The sequence below is a fragment of the Neopelma chrysocephalum genome, unplaced genomic scaffold (genome assembly GCF_003984885.1).
Source record: "Neopelma chrysocephalum unplaced genomic scaffold, ASM398488v2 Primary Assembly neopelma1_96873, whole genome shotgun sequence".
In the NCBI taxonomy this organism is placed as follows: domain Eukaryota; kingdom Metazoa; phylum Chordata; class Aves; order Passeriformes; family Pipridae; genus Neopelma; species Neopelma chrysocephalum.
Window position 1 is genome coordinate 136,243 of NW_020925516.1, and position 17,177 is coordinate 153,419.

At 53.8% G+C, this 17,177-nt stretch overlaps 1 protein-coding gene across 1 annotated transcript in view; it reads right to left on the reverse strand.

The window, feature by feature from the left end:
* Positions 1-7,202: 7,202 nt before the first annotated feature.
* POLE (DNA polymerase epsilon, catalytic subunit) overlaps positions 7,203-17,177 on the reverse strand; it is a 31,210-nt gene continuing 21,235 nt past the window's right edge. Inside the window, exons 31-48 of the mRNA XM_027670525.1 lie at positions 16,761-16,904; positions 16,297-16,437; positions 14,200-14,353; positions 14,013-14,119; positions 12,870-13,046; positions 12,267-12,490; positions 11,899-12,119; positions 11,125-11,329; positions 10,578-10,751; positions 10,185-10,310; positions 9,567-9,699; positions 9,269-9,455; positions 9,048-9,179; positions 8,747-8,940; positions 8,368-8,568; positions 8,018-8,143; positions 7,802-7,891; positions 7,203-7,574 (exon numbers count right to left, since the gene is read on the reverse strand). Of these exons, the coding sequence (XP_027526326.1) occupies positions 7,461-7,574; positions 7,802-7,891; positions 8,018-8,143; positions 8,368-8,568; positions 8,747-8,940; positions 9,048-9,179; positions 9,269-9,455; positions 9,567-9,699; positions 10,185-10,310; positions 10,578-10,751; positions 11,125-11,329; positions 11,899-12,119; positions 12,267-12,490; positions 12,870-13,046; positions 14,013-14,119; positions 14,200-14,353; positions 16,297-16,437; positions 16,761-16,904 (2,850 nt within the window). The 3' untranslated portion in view covers positions 7,203-7,460. The remainder of the gene's footprint in view (positions 7,575-7,801; positions 7,892-8,017; positions 8,144-8,367; positions 8,569-8,746; positions 8,941-9,047; positions 9,180-9,268; positions 9,456-9,566; positions 9,700-10,184; positions 10,311-10,577; positions 10,752-11,124; positions 11,330-11,898; positions 12,120-12,266; positions 12,491-12,869; positions 13,047-14,012; positions 14,120-14,199; positions 14,354-16,296; positions 16,438-16,760; positions 16,905-17,177) is intronic.

Below are 17,177 nucleotides of genomic sequence, written 5' to 3' on the forward strand. Positions count from 1 at the left end.
TGTCCCAGCCCAGCCCAGTCTGTCCCATCCCAGTCTGTCCCAGCCCAGTCCGGTCGTGCAGCGCCCCCTGCAGGCGGTGCTGCGGTGGCAGCGAGCAGGGAGCGGAGCCTGCGGTGCCCGGGCCGGGTGCCCCGGTCGGTCCCTGTCCTGCAAGAATGCGGGAGCGCCTGGCGGCAGGGACTGTGCCCCGGGTTTGGGCCGGTGTGGTTCCTGTGTGGGAGCCCAGCAGCCGTAATGAGCAGCACTCCGCATGTGCAACGGAACGGCCTCCAGCCACGGTGTCATGTGGGAGCTAAAGGCCCGGCTTTGAGAAAAGGGGCTTGGAGCAGACAACCTCCAGAGGTCCTGTCTATGAGAAATAAATAACCTGGTTTTATTATAAGTAAATGAATTCAGTGGAAAAACAGAAAGGGTGGGGTTTTCCTTTTTCATTTAGTTCCAAGGGGTTTTTTTTAGGCGTATAGTGAAAGCTGTAAGGTGGAGGGTCCTGTCTGGGCCTGATGCCAGGGAACCTTTGCGGCCGTGAATAGGGAAAAGTATAAAAATAAAAATGTATCCTTTGCCACATGGCCATCCACTGTGTACGGAGAGACCCTCCCTGGACTTTGTACGTCACAAGTCAATCAAGAGGGAAGGTAACACCCCCTCCTGAGTCCGAGAAATTACCTTTTAAGGTAAAAACCTGGTGATCACTGAATATGTAACATCTTATGTAACCGGGAGAATACAAAAGGCGCGGTTTTCAAACGGTTGGTGTGCCTTTAGGTCCACGTGGCTTGGAGTGCACCCAGTGCGCTGCAATAAAGAACTTCCTGCTACACCTTCCTTGTCCTGCAGGTATTTTTTGCCGTTTTTAAATTTAAAGGAAGATTTTTTCTACACTTCCAATCTATTTCCCTTTTTTGGGATGAAGATGAGCTCTTTGGAAACACATACCCTATCTGGGGGATTGTCAGAGTTGCAGACAGACTTGGAAATCTGTCCCTACGTTCACCCAAATCTCTGCAAGCTGGTTTTTCACCTGCTTCCATTGCTCTGAACCCTGCAGCAGTACAATTCCTGCTTCATCTTTGTCCTCCACCCCCTTCATCAAGTGCCTTGTCCCCCAGTGTGTCCTCCCCCAAGCCCATCAGTTGGAAAAGCAGGACAGACTGTGGAGGGAGGGAGCAGCTTCGGGAGTGCTGGCACATGTCTGCACATTGCCAAGAACTGCTCAGGGTGAGGTGGAGAGAAGGCATCTGCTCTGTGGATTGAGTAGACTCCCAGAAGTTATCTTCCAAACAGACCTAACCAAACCTCTTCTCCCACACAAAGACCTGGAGTACAATGAGAAAGCTGGAGGCTGAAGTATAAAAGGTGAATGTCCTGGGGCTGTGAGCCTGGGTTTGTCATCGATTACCTTTCAGCACACCAACCCCTGTTTTCTTCTCCCTTTCTGATGCTCCATCATGTTGTGGTGATGTTCCTCTCATCAGGTATCAGCCACGGGCAGTGCTGTGTTCTCCCACTCAGTTTCATTGAAACGTATTGCAGGTTTTCTTGCTAACTCTGTGTTATCACTGCAGCTCAGCTTACCGCAGAAGGATGTAGGTGGGAAGGGACCTTCAGAGGTGTTCAGACCAGCCTCCTGCTCCAAGCAGGTTTGTCATAGGTTTGAAAAGAGAGGTTGGAATTTTTTCCCAGTGTCGTACCCCTCATTCCCTCCCCCGTCTGTTTTTTTCCGGGATGGGGGTGGGTTGGAGCGGGGCAGCGCAGGAGCAGGGACAGGGGGAGGGCTCGGGGGAAGCGGTGGCCGCAGGAACAGCTGGGGGAATCCTTTGTTCGGGGGCTTTTGGGTTGTGGTCCGAGACCAGACAGAGCAGGAGTCCAGTTTTTGGCCGCCTCTTTCTCTTTTCCTGAGAGGAAGTTTTTTCCCCACGGGACACCTCGCGGAGAACGACCGAGAGAGAGACCGACCCATCTCAGAGCGAGGTATTCTGCTTTCAAGACTGTCTGGGGGAAAAAAAAGGGATTCCTTCATTGCTGGCTGCGAGCACACGTGGCTGGGAGCAGCTTCTGAACTGCGGGGACAGTCCTGCCTTTCCCCAACCCCCTCCCCAGGTTGCCGCGGGTTTCTCCCCCCCAGCTGGGGATTTGGGACTGTTTTGTTTCTTCTGAAAGTTTTTGGTTGCACCATTTGTTGTTTATTCAGATTTTGTTAATAAAAAGCTGTTTCTTTTTCCTTTTCCACACTTCCACCTGAAGTCTCTTAATTTCTAAGTTATAACTTGTTAAACTAAGACAAGGTTCCATTAGGAGAGGTTGCTCAGGTCCTCCTGTAGTTGAACTTCCAGTATTTCCAGGGATGGAGATCCTACAGTCCCTCTGGGTCCTGTTCCGGCACCTGGACGATCTCATGGTAGTTTTTCTCTCTCACGAACCTAGTTGGAATTTCCTATGTTCTATCATGTGCCCATGGACTTTTGTCCTATCATCGTGCACTTCCTAAGGGCCCAGCATTGTCCCCTTGGCACCCTTCCATTAGGTGGATACTGCTGAAGGCAGCAACTGGGATCCCCACAGCCTTTTGGTACTCCAGACGGAACAAACCCAGCTCCCCTGGCCCCTCATGCATTCCTTACTCCCAGCCCCAGCCATTCTGGTGCCGTGCACTTGATTTGCTTCTGTGTGCCAGTGACGTCCTGGATTTCTTGATTGTTTTCATCAAACCAGTCCTTGTTCTTCTTGAGGGAGAACCCTAAGGATTCTTCAGAGGATTGCAGGATGCTGTTTTTAATATGGTGCCAAATTGATTCAGGGGAGGAATCTGCAGAATCTGTGGAATGGTTTTTGAGCCTAGTTTGAAGGTTAGCCTGGAATCTCTCTCTTACCATGGCTGATTGGAGATTGTTAACTTGGAGTCTTCTCCTTGGGATACTGCCCCTTTTGGGTTTGAATTTGAGATTGAAGTTGAGTTTACAGCGCACAAGCCGATGGTCTGTTTGACATTCTGCGCTGGGCATCACGCGGGTGTGGAGGACATCGCGGACATCTCTGCGTCGCACCAAGACATAATCAATGAGGTGCCAATGCTTAGACCTGGGGTGCATCCAGGTTGTCTTCAGACTATTTTTCTGCTGAAAGATGGTATTGGTGATGGTGAGCTGTTGCTCCGAACAGAATTCTAGCAGAAGTCGACCATTATCGTTGCAGTTTCCAACACCATGCTTGCCTAATATGCCTTTCCATGCTTCAAAATTCTTACCTACTCTGGCGTTGAAATCACCCAGGATAATGATCTTATCATCTGCAGGCACCTTTTGGGTAAGGTGGCGCAGGTCAGTGTAAAATTTATCTTTTTCAGCAGGGTCAGCTTGGAGAGTTGGGGCATATATACTAAAGATGACAACGTGTTGGTTGTTGTGGAGTGGAAGGTGTAGGGAGATAATGAGGTCAGAGTGATCTGTCGGCAGATTTTTGAGTTTGGGAAGAATAGAGTTTTTGATCATGAAGCCGACACCTGAGAGATGTTTTTCGGTTCTGGGCTTACCTGACCAAAAGAGTGTGTAACCGGCACCGTGTTCTCTGAGGCTGCCTTCCTCGTGAAGGCGAACTTCACTGAGAGCAGCAATGTCGATGTTGAGACGAGCCAGTTCATGGGCAATTAGGGCAGAACGTCGCTCAGGACGTCTGCTATCCGCTGAATCGAGCATGGTTCTGATGTTCCAGCATGCTAGAGTTAATTTAGGTACACCTTTGGAGGCAGGTGTGTGCCTTTGTCTTTTGCTCTTTGTGTGACCGCACTGGAAGAAGATGCCCGTTGGTCTGCAGTTAACCAGCCGGGTGAAGAGGGAGATGAGCTTCGTTTAGGCCACCTTTTCTAGGCCCCTCTCTGAGTGGAGCAAGCAGTGCTGTCCTTGAAAAGGCTGCTTGGTCGTTCAGGGTGCTGCCCCAAGAGACTCTCATCTCCGTCAGTCTCAAATGACCAATATCCTGAACCGCCTGCATGCAGGGTTGAGTCTGCGGCTCCCAGTGCACCTTTCACCTACCGTTTCGACCCTCGCCTGTCGCTACAGGACTTTTTGCATGTGGGTAAAGCCTTCAAGCCTGCGCAGTGGATTTTTAAGTGAGATGCAGTATGCGCGGAACTGAACCCACCCTTTAATCCTAAGGTTCATCTGCCAGGGCCGAGCGAGCTTGGACAGTGGCAGTGAGGTCCTCAGGACGTAGGTTTGATTAGAGTGACTTTCTCTTAGATGGATGGCCTTACAGGGCTAAGTGAGCTCCATCTGCCCCGGTTTGGAATTAGAGTTGTCCTTCTCCTAGGATGACTGCCAGAAGGCTAACGAGCTCATCCTGCCCAAGAATGTGGTGTATCTGGTCCTACGGTTTTGACCTGTCTGGCACGGGCGACCCTACTGAAGGCATGAACCATCGCCAGCATAGCTCGCAACCACATAGGGGCACACAGGCTTCGTTCCTGTTAGAACGGTTTGGGCGAGTCTTTCATTTCCTACTATACCCACCTATTTATATACAATCATAAGGAGATACCCAGGAACAACCCTTTGTCCTGCCCACCCTTTCAGGATGTAACGGAGCAAAGCAAATATATCCAGAACATGCTGAACCTGGGCAGTAGCCACAGATGAGCCAAAAACAAATAAATAAATAGACAAACAAACAAACAAACCGACCAACCGATCTGGCCCCCGTACCTACCCAAGGCTGGGACGCCTTTCAAGGCCCCAGCCTGGCCGGGACCCCCATCAACCTAAAGGAACCCACTATCCACCCTGACCTTATCCTTCCCCCACTGACAGGGCACTGTAAGAACAAGGCAAAAGACTCCAGGAGATAGGGGAGAGGAATCTCAGCTGGATCCCAGAAGAGAGAGATCATTCTAAAACAGTCATCTCAGGTTGCTTCCTTGAGGGAGCCTTGGGCTGCTACTGGGTTCTCAGAGGACTAAAGCAGCTGTGTAAAGCCTCAAGGAGATTCCTGGGAGGAGTCTTGGGTGGATCCTGGAGGATACAATTTTCTCAAACAGTGAAAAACCGTCTCAAGTAGTTTTCCTGCAGGAGTCTGGGACTGCTACCTAGGTAGGATATCAGGATTTATGAGCAGTAGTGAAAAGACTCTGGGAGATGCTTGGGAGGAGTCTTGGCTGGATCCTGGAACAGAGAGCTTCTACCAAAGAGCAAAACATCACAGGCAGCTTTCCTGGAGCAGTCTGGGGCTGCTACCTGAGATTTAAGGTCTCAAAATCACAGATCCAAAAAGCTCCAGGAGGAGACTGGGAGGAGTCTTGGGTGCAACGAGGAGGATACAGTTTAATCCAAGAGATAAAGCATCCCGGGTACCTTCCTTGGAGCAGTCTTGGGCTGCTACCTAGGATGTCAGGGCTTTAATAAGTAAAAATCTATTTGAACCCAGTCCAGCCCACCTTAAAACAGCTGAGCACAGCTGAGCTGAACTCAGCCCAGCCCAGCCCAGCTGAACCCAGTCCAGCACAGCCCAGCCGAACTGAACCCAGCCCAGCCCAGCTGAGCCGAGCTCAGTCCAGTCGAGTCCAGTGCAGCCCAGCTGAACTGAACCCAGCCCAGCCTGGCAGAGCCCAGCCCATCCAGGCCGAGCCCAGCCCAACCCAGCTGAACTGAACCCAGCCCAGCCAGGCCGAGCCCAGCCCAGTCCAGCCAGGCCTGGGCCAGCCCAGCCCAACCCAGCTGAACTGAACTGAACCCAGTTCAGCCAAACCCAGTCCAGCCCAGCTGAACCCAGCCCAGCCTGGCCCAGCCCAGCTCAGCCCAGCCCAGCCCTGCTGAACTGAACTGAACTGAACTGAACCCATCCCATCCCATCCCATCCCATCCCATCCCATCCCATCCCATCCCATCCGCACGGCTCTGCCCGGTCCGGTGCTGCAGTGCCCCCTGCGGGCAGGGCGGCTCCCGCAGCCGCCGGTGCTGCGGCCGTGGCCCCGTTCCCGGTCCCTGCGGCTCCATGTCCTGCTCCGCCCTGGCCTTGCGCTCCGGCACCTCCTGCCCTCCCTCGGCCGCTGCTGGGGTTCCCGGGAGCTGGAGCACGGTGACTTTGTGGGGGAGCAGGCATCAGCGCAGCAGGAGCACGGCAGTGCCACCCCGGGACCACCTCCGGTGTGAGCTGGAGATGAGGACAGGATGGAGGAGCAGAGGGTCCCGCAGAGCACCCCCTGCCCACCCGCACACTGGGAGCAAGAGAGCCCATCCTGACAGGACCGCAGTACTGCTCCATCCTGCCTCCATGCCTGCCCAGCCCAGAGCTCTTCCCATCTTTTGGGATCCTCCAGGGGCTTCAGCTGCTCCTTGGGGCCCAGCCAGCACTTTTCGTAGAATCATGGTATATCCTGAGTTGGGAGGGACCCACAAGGATCATCTACAACTCCTGGCCCTGCACAGACACCCCAACAATTCCACCCTGTCCCTCAGGGCATTATCCAAAGGCTCCTTGAGCTCTGGCAGCCTTGGGGCTGTGACCACTGCCCTGGGAAGCCTGTTCCAGTGCCCAAACACCTTTTGGGGAAGAACCTTTTCCCAATATCCAGCCTAAACCTGCCCTGATACAGCTCCATGGCGGGGACCTGGGGCTGCTTGTCCTGCTGCATGGATGCAGGAACAGGACAAGGTCCTCTCAGCTCCCTCTGGACCCCAACCCTGCTGCCTGCAGAACCTGCTGAGGCAGGCAGGAGTGTGCTGCTGGGCTCCGCTGCCTTGGTTAGGGAGGCATTGTCCCACCAGGGCAGTGCCACTGCAAGAGGTCAGCTCTGACTGCATCTTGGCATCATCCAGAGAGAAGAGCCAAGACTCTGGAAGCACAGGCAGAGCTCTGGCTGCAGCCCTTGGGGCTTCTTCCCCCAAAGGGCAGGAGCAGGAGACAGAGCCTGGCTGAAGGCAGTAACCAGAGTGCAGGATACACCAGACACACACTCGCTGGCAGGGAGCCACTGTCACATTAGGGTCCAGTGCTGCAGCCCCTTCCCCTGGAGCTGGAGGGGGACCACAGGGGGCATGGCCAGGCTGCAGCCCCCCTGCCCCCAAGCAGGCAGGGAGGGATCAGACAGGGACAGGTCCCTGGTCCATCCTGCCCAGCACGGACACAGCTCGTCCCCCCTCAGCTGCAGGCATCATCCAGGGGTGGGCCACAGCCCCTGCCTCCCTGACCCCCAAAAACTACACCTGCCTTCGACAACCCATTTATTTACAGAAACACAGCATTAAAACCACACCTGGGGGCCAGCACAGATGTGGGGAGCCAGCTTCAGCCCCTGGAGCCTCCCAGGCCCCACCAGGCAGCTGGGGGCAGGACAGCCCAGTCCCAGGCACAGCTCTGCTTCCCCTTCCTTGCTGCAGGAGGAGTGTGCAGCATCTCCATGGCCAAGGGAGTCCAGGACTGCTCTCCGTAGATGACAGAGCACAGAGTAGGCAGGAGGAGCAGCCCAGCCCTCACTGCTGGAGCTGGAGGTTGGTGTGCAGCAGCCATTCAATGGTTTCCAGCAGGTAGGCCATGCCATAGTGCCGGGCGATGTTCTGGAAGACGCTGATGTGGTCAGTGAAGGTCTGGTGAGAAGGAAGCAGGGAGGGAAGGAGGCTGCCCAGCACCCCAGGCAGTGGGGGGCTCTAAGGGAGTGGCTGGGCAGGGCTGGTAGGGCAGAGGGCAGCTCAGCAGGTGCCAGGGGACATGCAGTTAGAGCAGCGTCAGGAGGAGGCACAGGGCACTGTAGGGCTCCTTGCTGTCCCTTGCCAAGCTGCTGGCCCAGGGCTGGGCTGGGCAGGTGCTGAAGTACCTGAGAGGAGATGGTGAGGGCGAAGTCTCCAGCGCAGCTGCAGTACACGGGCATGTGCATCTCCTTTACACCATGACACTTCTTGCAAATCTGCAGGCCAAAGAGGTTCAGGTGGGCCAGGAGAGGAGGCCAAGCCCCTCTGCCAGGGGCAGAGTGAATGTGTCTGGCTTCAGACAGTCACAGGAATGGGTGGAGGGGGGAAATTTGTGCACTTACCAGGTCCTGCAGCACGAAGGCCATCAGCTTCTTCTGCAGGGCTTCCACCAGCGCCATCTCAATGGCATTGGTGTCATACTGCACCTGGCAGTTGGGGCAGACCCATCCGGGAAGCACTGACCCATCCTAGGGGCAAAGAGAGGGAGGTGAGCACCATGAGTCCAATGCAAGCCCAGGGATGCTCAGACCCATAACACACAGGTAGAAAAGATAAACAGAAAATTTGCTTTAGGTGAGGGTGATCACGAGCAGCAAGCAGAGTTGCAAAGCAAAAAGGTTCAGAGATAAAATGAGTAAAGTGATGGACTGCTGTACTGGGGCCTCTGGTGTCCCTAGGAAAGAGGCTGCACCTGGGAGAGGGCAGGGTCTTTGCACAGGTCCAGGTCCCTGCAGAAGTTGCAGTTCCTGCAGATGACCTCAGGAAGCACATAGGAGCGGCATGGGTCCTGAAACTGGGCTGCTTCCGAGAACTCGCCCACCTCGATGAGGCGCAGCAGGTCCCGGTGCAGTTTGTTCACCTGGTTGGTTATGTTGACATCGAGGGAGAGGACCTGCAAGGATAAGAGCCAGGTGAGCCTACCAGCAGAGTGTCCTTTGCAGGACAGCTCATATCCTTGTGACCTCATACGGATGCAGAGCATGGCAAAGTGATTGTAGATCCCTCCTGGCAAAAAGCTGCAGCCCTGGACCCCAAACTTTCAGCCAAGTGGCCTGGCCCAGCCTGCTGACCTTGCAAACATATTTGATGAACTCCAGGGCTGGGTTGTTGAGTGGCAGGTAGGAGCCAGGCAGGACAGGGAACATGTCTGAGGGCTCTGTAGCATTGCGGGAGCCAGCCATCTTCTTCTGGATCTTCTGGGTGATGGTGAAGAAGCTCTGGGTGAGCTCATTGGCCACATAATCCTGTGAGAAGGTGATCATGCCTAGAGGGATGAAGCACAGAGCTCTTGAGCTGATTGGTGGCACATGGGGACAACGAGGTGGGTGGCTCTCTGCCTGCAGCAGGGCTGTCCTGGGGCTCAGCACTCACCAGGCATGGCCCCCAGCTCCCCCAGACCCTCCTGGGACATCTGGCTGGTGTTCCTCCTCTTGATGGGGGTGCTCCCGGGAGTGTTACGCCGCAACTCCTCCTTCATGCTGTGGTACACGGCCACAATGTAGGCTGGGGAGACATGGGCAAGGCTCCAGCTCCTGCCTGGAGCTGGCACTAAGGGGGCACAATGACCTCATCCCCTCCTCATGACCACTCACCTGACACAATCATCAAGAAGTAGCTCTGGCAGGAGGCAGCCTGGGGCAGGAACTGCGCGATGTTCCAGTTGTTCTCCAGGAGCTCCTCCACATCTGGCTCCCCTTCCTCCTCCTCTTCTTCCCTTGCCACATCCTCCTCCTCTTCCTCACTGTCCTCTTCTAATGCTTGCCTCTTGCTGGTGTTCTTCTGGAGGAGCCAGTGATGCTGCAGTGTTTTCTCATGCCCAGCCAACACCTCCCCACTCCACTCAACCCCAGGACCCTGCTCCCAGAGGACTGGGTGCTTCCCATCTCTTACCTCCCTGTAGTGGATGCGAGAATCCACTTTTCCCTTGATACCTCCATAATTTGCTGGGTCCATCCAGAGAAGAAACTCCCAGCAGCGGGAGAATGATATAGTCAGAGAATGGAAGATCTCCTTGGAGTGGATGCTGGAGGGAAGAGACTGCAGTCAGTCCTTGTGTTGGCATCATCCCTTCTCTATGGGACACTGCGGGGAGGTGGTGCTGGCCAGGAGAGAGGGGTGTCCCCTTTCCCATCCTATCACTGTCAGAGATCCCAGGGAAAGTCATGCCCAAGGACACCTCTCTCCTTATTCTTATGTCGAGGTGCCTGTACCACAGCTGGAATGCTGAGAAGCAGCCAAGGGACGAGTTATGGGGCATTTCAGATTCTCCTGAACGTCTCTTCTGGATGGAATCCTACAAGAATACTGCCTATAGAGGACAGATCTCTACTCCAGACGTGACAGTAAGAAAATTGGGAAGCCTTGTCCCTTCAGTAGCTTTGCCAAAAAAAAGTAATAAATTGAGTTCTGAGGCCCATCAGAACGCAAAAAAAATCAGCATTCTCCTTCCTAGCCTGAGCCCTGCCCCAGCCCTACCACCCAGGAGTCACATCTCCAGGTGCACCCCACCTGTTGATGATGTACTCCATGTAGCTGATGGCATCCTCAATGCGCCGCTTCTTGGTGCACAGGATGATGCGGTTGAAGTTGGCGTAGACCACGGAGGAGCCCAGGCGCTTGAACTCGGCCACCAGCCTGTAGCAGGGCACAGAGCGGTCAGGGGGCGGGAAAACAATGTCCAAGGTGCAGATGCAACCCATGGAAGACGCGCTGATCCATCAGTCAGGAGTCAACATGCAGCAACAATGCTCAAGGGAGATCACCCAAAGAGGACGAGAGGTCCACTGCACTCTACTGCCCACCTCTTTTGGAGGATCATTGTGGGCACCAGCATCCTGGTCACTAACGTCACATCTGTCCCTTCCCCATCCGTCAGCCTGGTACATTCCAGGCCTCACTTACTGCAGGAAAAGCTTCTTCATCATGTTGTGGAGTGTGCGGTGAAGCGCTGGGTCATAGAGCAGGGAAGAAGGAGAGCGGAGCCAGCGGTAAAAGTGAATGACCTGGTTGTCTGCATAGACGTTGTGGTACTGTGTGATCTCCTTCACCCAGCTCACCACCATGCTCTTCAGGATCCTGCCAGCAAGCAGAGAGCAGCATCACCCCACCAGCTACCAGCAACCCCTTCCACCTTCCCAATAGGAACATATTTTCAGATACACTGGAGGATTCAGAGCAGAAACTCCCTTGTCCAGCCCCTGGCATGTGAGCCATAGGGTAAGTATGTGACTCCATAACCTGGTGGAGCACAAAGAAAGGAGAAACAGGAAGAGCAAAGTCTTCACCAACATCCCTACACATCTGCTGGCTGATGCCCCAGGCAGCTCTGAGCTCAGGATCTTCCAATGTGTGGGAGAAGACACCTGCTCTGCCCTCGAGATCTGGTCCTGACGGGACCTGCCAGAATGGAGACCACATGCTCCACCTCCTGCTGCTCCTCAAGCCATACCTGAAAGTGTTGGAGCAGAGGGCAGTCTCATCATAGCTGGCTGGAGTGTTGGAAGCTTGGTTCCCTGTCACCATGTCCTCTAGGGATGCCTGCTGAATCACGTCAAAGCTGATGCTCATGCTGGAGCCTCCTTCCATGTCGTTCACGTGGTGGGACTGCAACACGGTGTTCACAGCCAGGCTCTGGATATCCAGCTCCAGACACACTAAGAGCAGACACAACTGTCAGCAGGGAAAGGACCAGGGACACCCTCCCTTGCCACTGCCAGAAGTGCTTTTCACAGGTACAAGGTGTTCTATAGGTGCAGCTGCACTGAGTAGGGAGATGCTTTCATCAGACCTTGTCTCCCCACAAGATTTGGACCTACTGACCCTCTGGGGACCACCAATTTTTCCTGGAAGCTGCAGAAGTGGCATTCAGAAGAACTGAATACGCTCAAGCTGCCTCTTTTTAAGAGAGACCTGTCCCAAGGTCACCAGGGATGACCAGGTGAGCTTGGGCTGACATGTTGCAGGTGGTCTGCCAAGAGCTGCTGTCACTGCTCATTGGTAAAGAACCCATATTTTGATGCCTGCACATGTTATAGGTGAGCCTCCCCTGTCCCAGGACATGCCTTTAGCATCCACCTTGCCCAGACTGACATTGAAACCCAAAAGTTGCTGGTAACAACTGTCACCAGAGACTCTTTGGGGACCACATCCACCCCTCTGCAGGACTCACATAGCAGGATCCAGCTCTGCCCTACTCAGTGCTACAACCCTCTTCCCTCCTTACCTGTGGAGTAGCAGCCAGGGTTGTTGATTTCCACTGAGGCTCTCTCATCAAACTCCATGACAAGGCGGTTGTCATCAGCCTCCTTTCCCCCCAGGTCAGGGCGGGCTGTTGGGGACAGCCACAGCAGGTGGTTGTGATGACGGAGGTGGCGTGAGAAGAACAGGTCAGAGCCAAAAGTGGAGATGTCATCAGGGAGGTTCCCAATGGGGATGTGATAGTACCTGGGGCACAGAGAGGTAAGTGATCATCGGGGTGAACATGGCTGCAAGGAAAACAAGGACCATGCCTGTCCCCTTAAGGGATGAAGCAGCTCCTGTGGTCCCACTGAGGGCACAGCAGCCTCAGGGGAACATGGCCACCAATGGCACCTGCTCATCTCAAAAGCCTGGGAGAGGCAAGTGTCCAGGTTGAGATAGTGACGGATCATGCGGCGGGCGGCATGGCGCTGCCAGTCCAGGACTGAGTAGCTGACATCATCCACCAGCTGGATGGGGACCAAGGGGAACTCCTCGATGATGGGAATCCCACTTGCCAGTCGTTTCAGGTCACTGTTGGATTGCACAGCCACCAGCGTGGGGCCCCGGCGCTCATCCTGCACCAAGGAGAAAGGGATATGTCCTGGTGCGCCTCTAACCTGCTCAGCAGGAAGCTGGCAGTGTTGGGTGCCCTGTCCCCACAGCAGGTCCCCACAGTTGGGAGCAAACCTCAGCGTTCCTGAAGTGCCCACTCACCTCCATGCCACCAACTCTCCAGCTGAGCACAGAGATGGAGAGAGATCCTGAGGTGGCCTTGCTGCTGGTACTGCCCCAGGTAAGACCCCCAAGTAAAACACAGCACCCACTTTGACCCTTGACCTTGGGCTCAGAAGTTATGTACAGGTGCTGTTGGAACTCATGCACCAGTGCCTTCCACAGCACCCTCCCCTTAGTCCCCATGGTCCCATGAAAACCTTCCTCCCACCTTCATCTCACCTTGTAGCCCAGCAGCAGCCGCTGGACTCCTCTGTAGATGGCCTTGGGGTCGGTCTCAGCACGCACCTCAAAGGTGTGCTTGTCTGGGGGCAGCAGCTCCTCACCCACCTTTTCCAGCAGAGCTGCACGCTCTGCTGAGAATAGGGTGGTGAGATTTGGCATCTGGTTGCTGCGTACCTGGGTGCAAGGGTGACTGGGTCAGAACAGGGGGAGAGACACCCCAGGATGCGCGGTGCCAGGGGCGATGCACGGAGAAACCTCCCGCTGCTGACCCTACCATGGAATGTAGGTTTGGAGTGGAAGGGACTTTAAAAGTCATCTAGTCCAACTCCCTGCCATGGGCAGGGACACTATATAAACACAGAATTGTTCGGGTTGGAAAAGACCTTTAAGATCAAGTCCAACTGCTCACCCAGCACTGCCAAGGTCACCACTAACTCATGTCCCCAAGTGCCACATCTACATGGCTTTTAAATCCCTCCATGGAAGGTGATTCCACCACTGCCCTGGGCAGCCTGTTCCAGGGCTTGACAACTCTTTCCATGAAGTTTTTCCTAATATGCAACCTAAATGTCCCCTGGCACAACTTGAGGTCAATTAGACCAGGTTGCTCCAAGCCCTGTCCAACCTGGCCTTCAACACTTCCAGGAATAGGGCAGTCACAGCTGCTCTGGGAAACCTGTACTAGGGCCTTAGCAGCCTCACAGGGAAGAATTTCTTCCCAATATCCGATCTAACCTGTCCTCTTTCTCTGTAAAGCCATTCCCCCTTGTCCTGTCACTTCCATCCCTTGTCCAAAGTCGCCCTCCAGCTCTCTTGGAGCCCCTTTAGGCACTGGAAGGGCCTGGCACTGGCTTCAGAGCAGAGGAGCTCCAGCCTTGGGAGCATCTCCGTGTCCTCCTCTGGGCTCACTCCAGCAGCTCCACGTCCTTCCTATGCTGGGCCCCCAGGGCTGGAGCAGCTCTGCAGGGGCGTCTCACCAGAGGGGGCAGAGGGGCAGAATCCCCTCTCCCCTGCTGCCCATGCTGTGGGATCAGGCCAGGGCATGGGGGGTTTCTGGGCTGACAGTGCACACAGCCAGGGCATGTCCAGCCTCTCACCCACCAGCACCCCAGATCCCCCACCCTTCACAGTGCCCCTTACCTTGTCCAGCACAAAGACGGAAGCTTTGCGCTGTGAGGGGATGAAGAGGCCCAGGAGTGCCTTGCTGCCCTGGGAGCTGTGGTACAGGTAGATGTGGCGAATGCTTCCTAGGGACACAGAGCACTAGTGGTACCCATGGGTGTGAGATCCTGGATGCCCCAGGAGCCCCACTCTCAGGATGCTTCACCTGGCTCTAGGTAAGTGAACTGGGCCAGCGAGCGCATCTCCAGGTGCTCAATGTCGAAAGTTTCAGCCTCTCGCCCTGCCAGGTGCTGGATGAGCTGCCTGCTGACCATGCACACACAGCCCAGGTGGGACAGGGCACGGAAGAGCAGTGGCACCTGGAATGATGGGGAGAGATGTGATGGAACAATGCTCTGTTACTAAGCTCTTCCTGGGGGTTGCAAACCTAGAACAACCCAGGTTAAAAACCACAAGTATGACATACCATAAGTTTGGTATTAGCACCTTTGAGGTACAGAACAGGTATCTCAAAATCCACGTGTTCCTATCTAGCCCCACATTCCATCATCAAGGTACTTTGGAGGACACATGGAGCAATATTTGGGCAATCTTGCAGCTCTGCAACTTGTGGCTTGGCAGAGGCTCCAGATAATTGGCATAGTGGGAGGTTCATCACAGATCCACCCTGTTTTTTTAACCCCGTAGCTGTCAACTCCACCTCTGCAGGAGACTACTCCTGAATGGCTTGCTGAGGGACCTGTTCCCAAACCAATGAGAACCAATAAATAAACACTTCTTGCCTGACTGCTCTTCCCTTATGCCAGTTTTAGTTGTACAGATCCCTAGTACATCCCATTTTCACATCTCTTCAGCATGCTGAAGCATTCCCATCTAAGCCCCATCCCTGCAGGGAAACTGTTCCCTCCCTCGCATCCTCCTAGGTCACTCCTGCTACATTTTGTAGGATCAGGCTCAGAATTGCATTGCAGCTTAAAGATCAAGACAGATCATTCCTTGTTTGCCCAGGTCTTTGTCCAGCTGGGTTACGTGTGTCTCTGAGGATGGAAGTTTCACAACCCTCTGGGCAACCTGCTCAACCACCCTTACAAGAGAAGTGATTTCATATATTTACACAGAATTTCCCATGTTTCAGGTTGTGCCTACCACCTCCTGTTCTCTCCTGGGCACCAGAGCAGAGCCTGGCTCCTCTCTTCCCCTACTCCTGTCGAGCAGGTCCCCTCGAGCCTCTCCTCCTTCTGGTTGCACAGTCCAGCTCACTCAGCCTCCCCTCACAGGACAGATGCTGCTACCCCATGATCATCTAATTTCCTTAATATTTTTAAAACTTCTCCACACCCCTTGTTTTACTTTAGCCTCTCATTTTAGTTTCCCCTTAGTTTCTTGATTTTTCCTCTTCCCACTTATTAAACACCACGGGAGCGGAGAGGACTCGGTTTGCTAGAGGAAGGTCTACAGATATGATGAATTTGGGTACATGTTACTTCGGCAGAGTAATCTGAAGTAAATTTTGGGTGCTGCTTACTAAACATCAGTAAGGTTTAGTAGGCACCATTTTCAATTGCTGATGGCATATATGGTTCAACCTTTCTCATCACCACAGGATTTCACAGGCTCCATGTAATCATTAGGAGTTGTGCCTTGCCTTGTGGGACCTTTGTCCAAATTCTCTAAAAGCAGAAATTTAAGGTGACTAAAAATGGTTTCTTTCACCATGCCCCACTGGAATAGGTTATACCAGTAACATCAGTAGCTGAAGTCTCCTAACTCTGTGATGTTCCTTTTGCCCTTGCAGCCTCCTGCACCTCAGAAAGCATTTAATAGCCAGTGGCACCTCTGCTCACACCAAGCTTGTCCTACTCGGGCAAAGACTTTTGATCCATAATAATCCTACGGTGCATTTTAGTATCAAATTCACCTGCCTTTATGCTTTCTTTAACTCCACTCAGTGTAGCCTCCACAACAGTGTGGCCTACTCTTTTCTCCCAGCTTTACACCAAATACCCCTTCTCTTTCCTGGTTTCAAAGCAGGCTGGTTTTCTGGATTAGTTTAGAGGAAGATCGCCATTTCTGCTTATTAGATACCTTCTTTCTCCTAAGTTTCTTAACTCCAAATAAACTGAAGCTCCTTTCCCTGACACACTGTAACTCACATTCTGATACTCTGTCCATATGTGCATATCTATATCCCCCCCCATTCTATACTGTCCAGGGTCTTGGATTTTTGATGTCTTGCCACTGGCACTCCACCTAATGAGCTACTGCTCAGCAATCCTTAAAAACGAGCACCTGGAGGAGTTACCTGTGTCTCATACACTCCCTCGATGTCCGGAGCAGAGAGGTCCGCATTAATTTCGTTGATGTGCTCTTGGTACATGTCTTCGGGGACAGAGTATTCGTACAGGTTGTAAACCAAGTTTGAGCGGGGCAGGATCCTGTTCACCTGCCAAGGAAAGGGACAAGATTATTGGGACACATCCCACCACTGCCAGGAGCTAGGCTCTGAGCTCAGCTCCTGGTGCTCCTCTCTCCTAAGGAAATCAGTGAGTTATGCTCATGCACGTTACAAATTCCTGTAACACAGAACCTGCTTTCCAGGCAGGCTGGGATTAGCAGAAGGACTAGGGCCTGGATGAGGGATATTTGTGGAATGGGACAGTGAGGTGTTGCAAGGCAGATGTTTGTAATACCTCCTTGCAGGGGAGGTGAAGCGTCTCATCTCAACACAAGTGGCTGCTTCCCCTTCCAGAAGGGACAGGTCCTCACCTTCCTGTAGGCTGTCCCCTCCTCTGGCTTTGGGACGCGCTGGTTGACATAGAAGACACGGGGGATGCTCAGCTTGATGCAGTGCAGGTCACTCCCTATCACTGCCCACAGCCGGAACAGCCCAGGCTGGCTGGTCTCGGCGATCTGCAGGACACAGGGGACGAGGTCAGCGTTAGCAGGAGATCCAACATGCCATCAGCGCTTACGTCTATGCTGTGGAGCACTCTGAGGATCTACGTGTTCAGCTGGTGGCCAAAAAGAGAGTGAGGGTCTTAAAGAGAGTCATCGCTCTCAGCTCTGGAGTCCCTGTGTCCTATGAAAACTGCCTCAGGCAGGCCAACAAACTCCAGGGGATGATGTCATCCAATTTACTCTGATGTGCTGGACCTGCAGCTCTGAGGCCTTTCTGGAGGATGA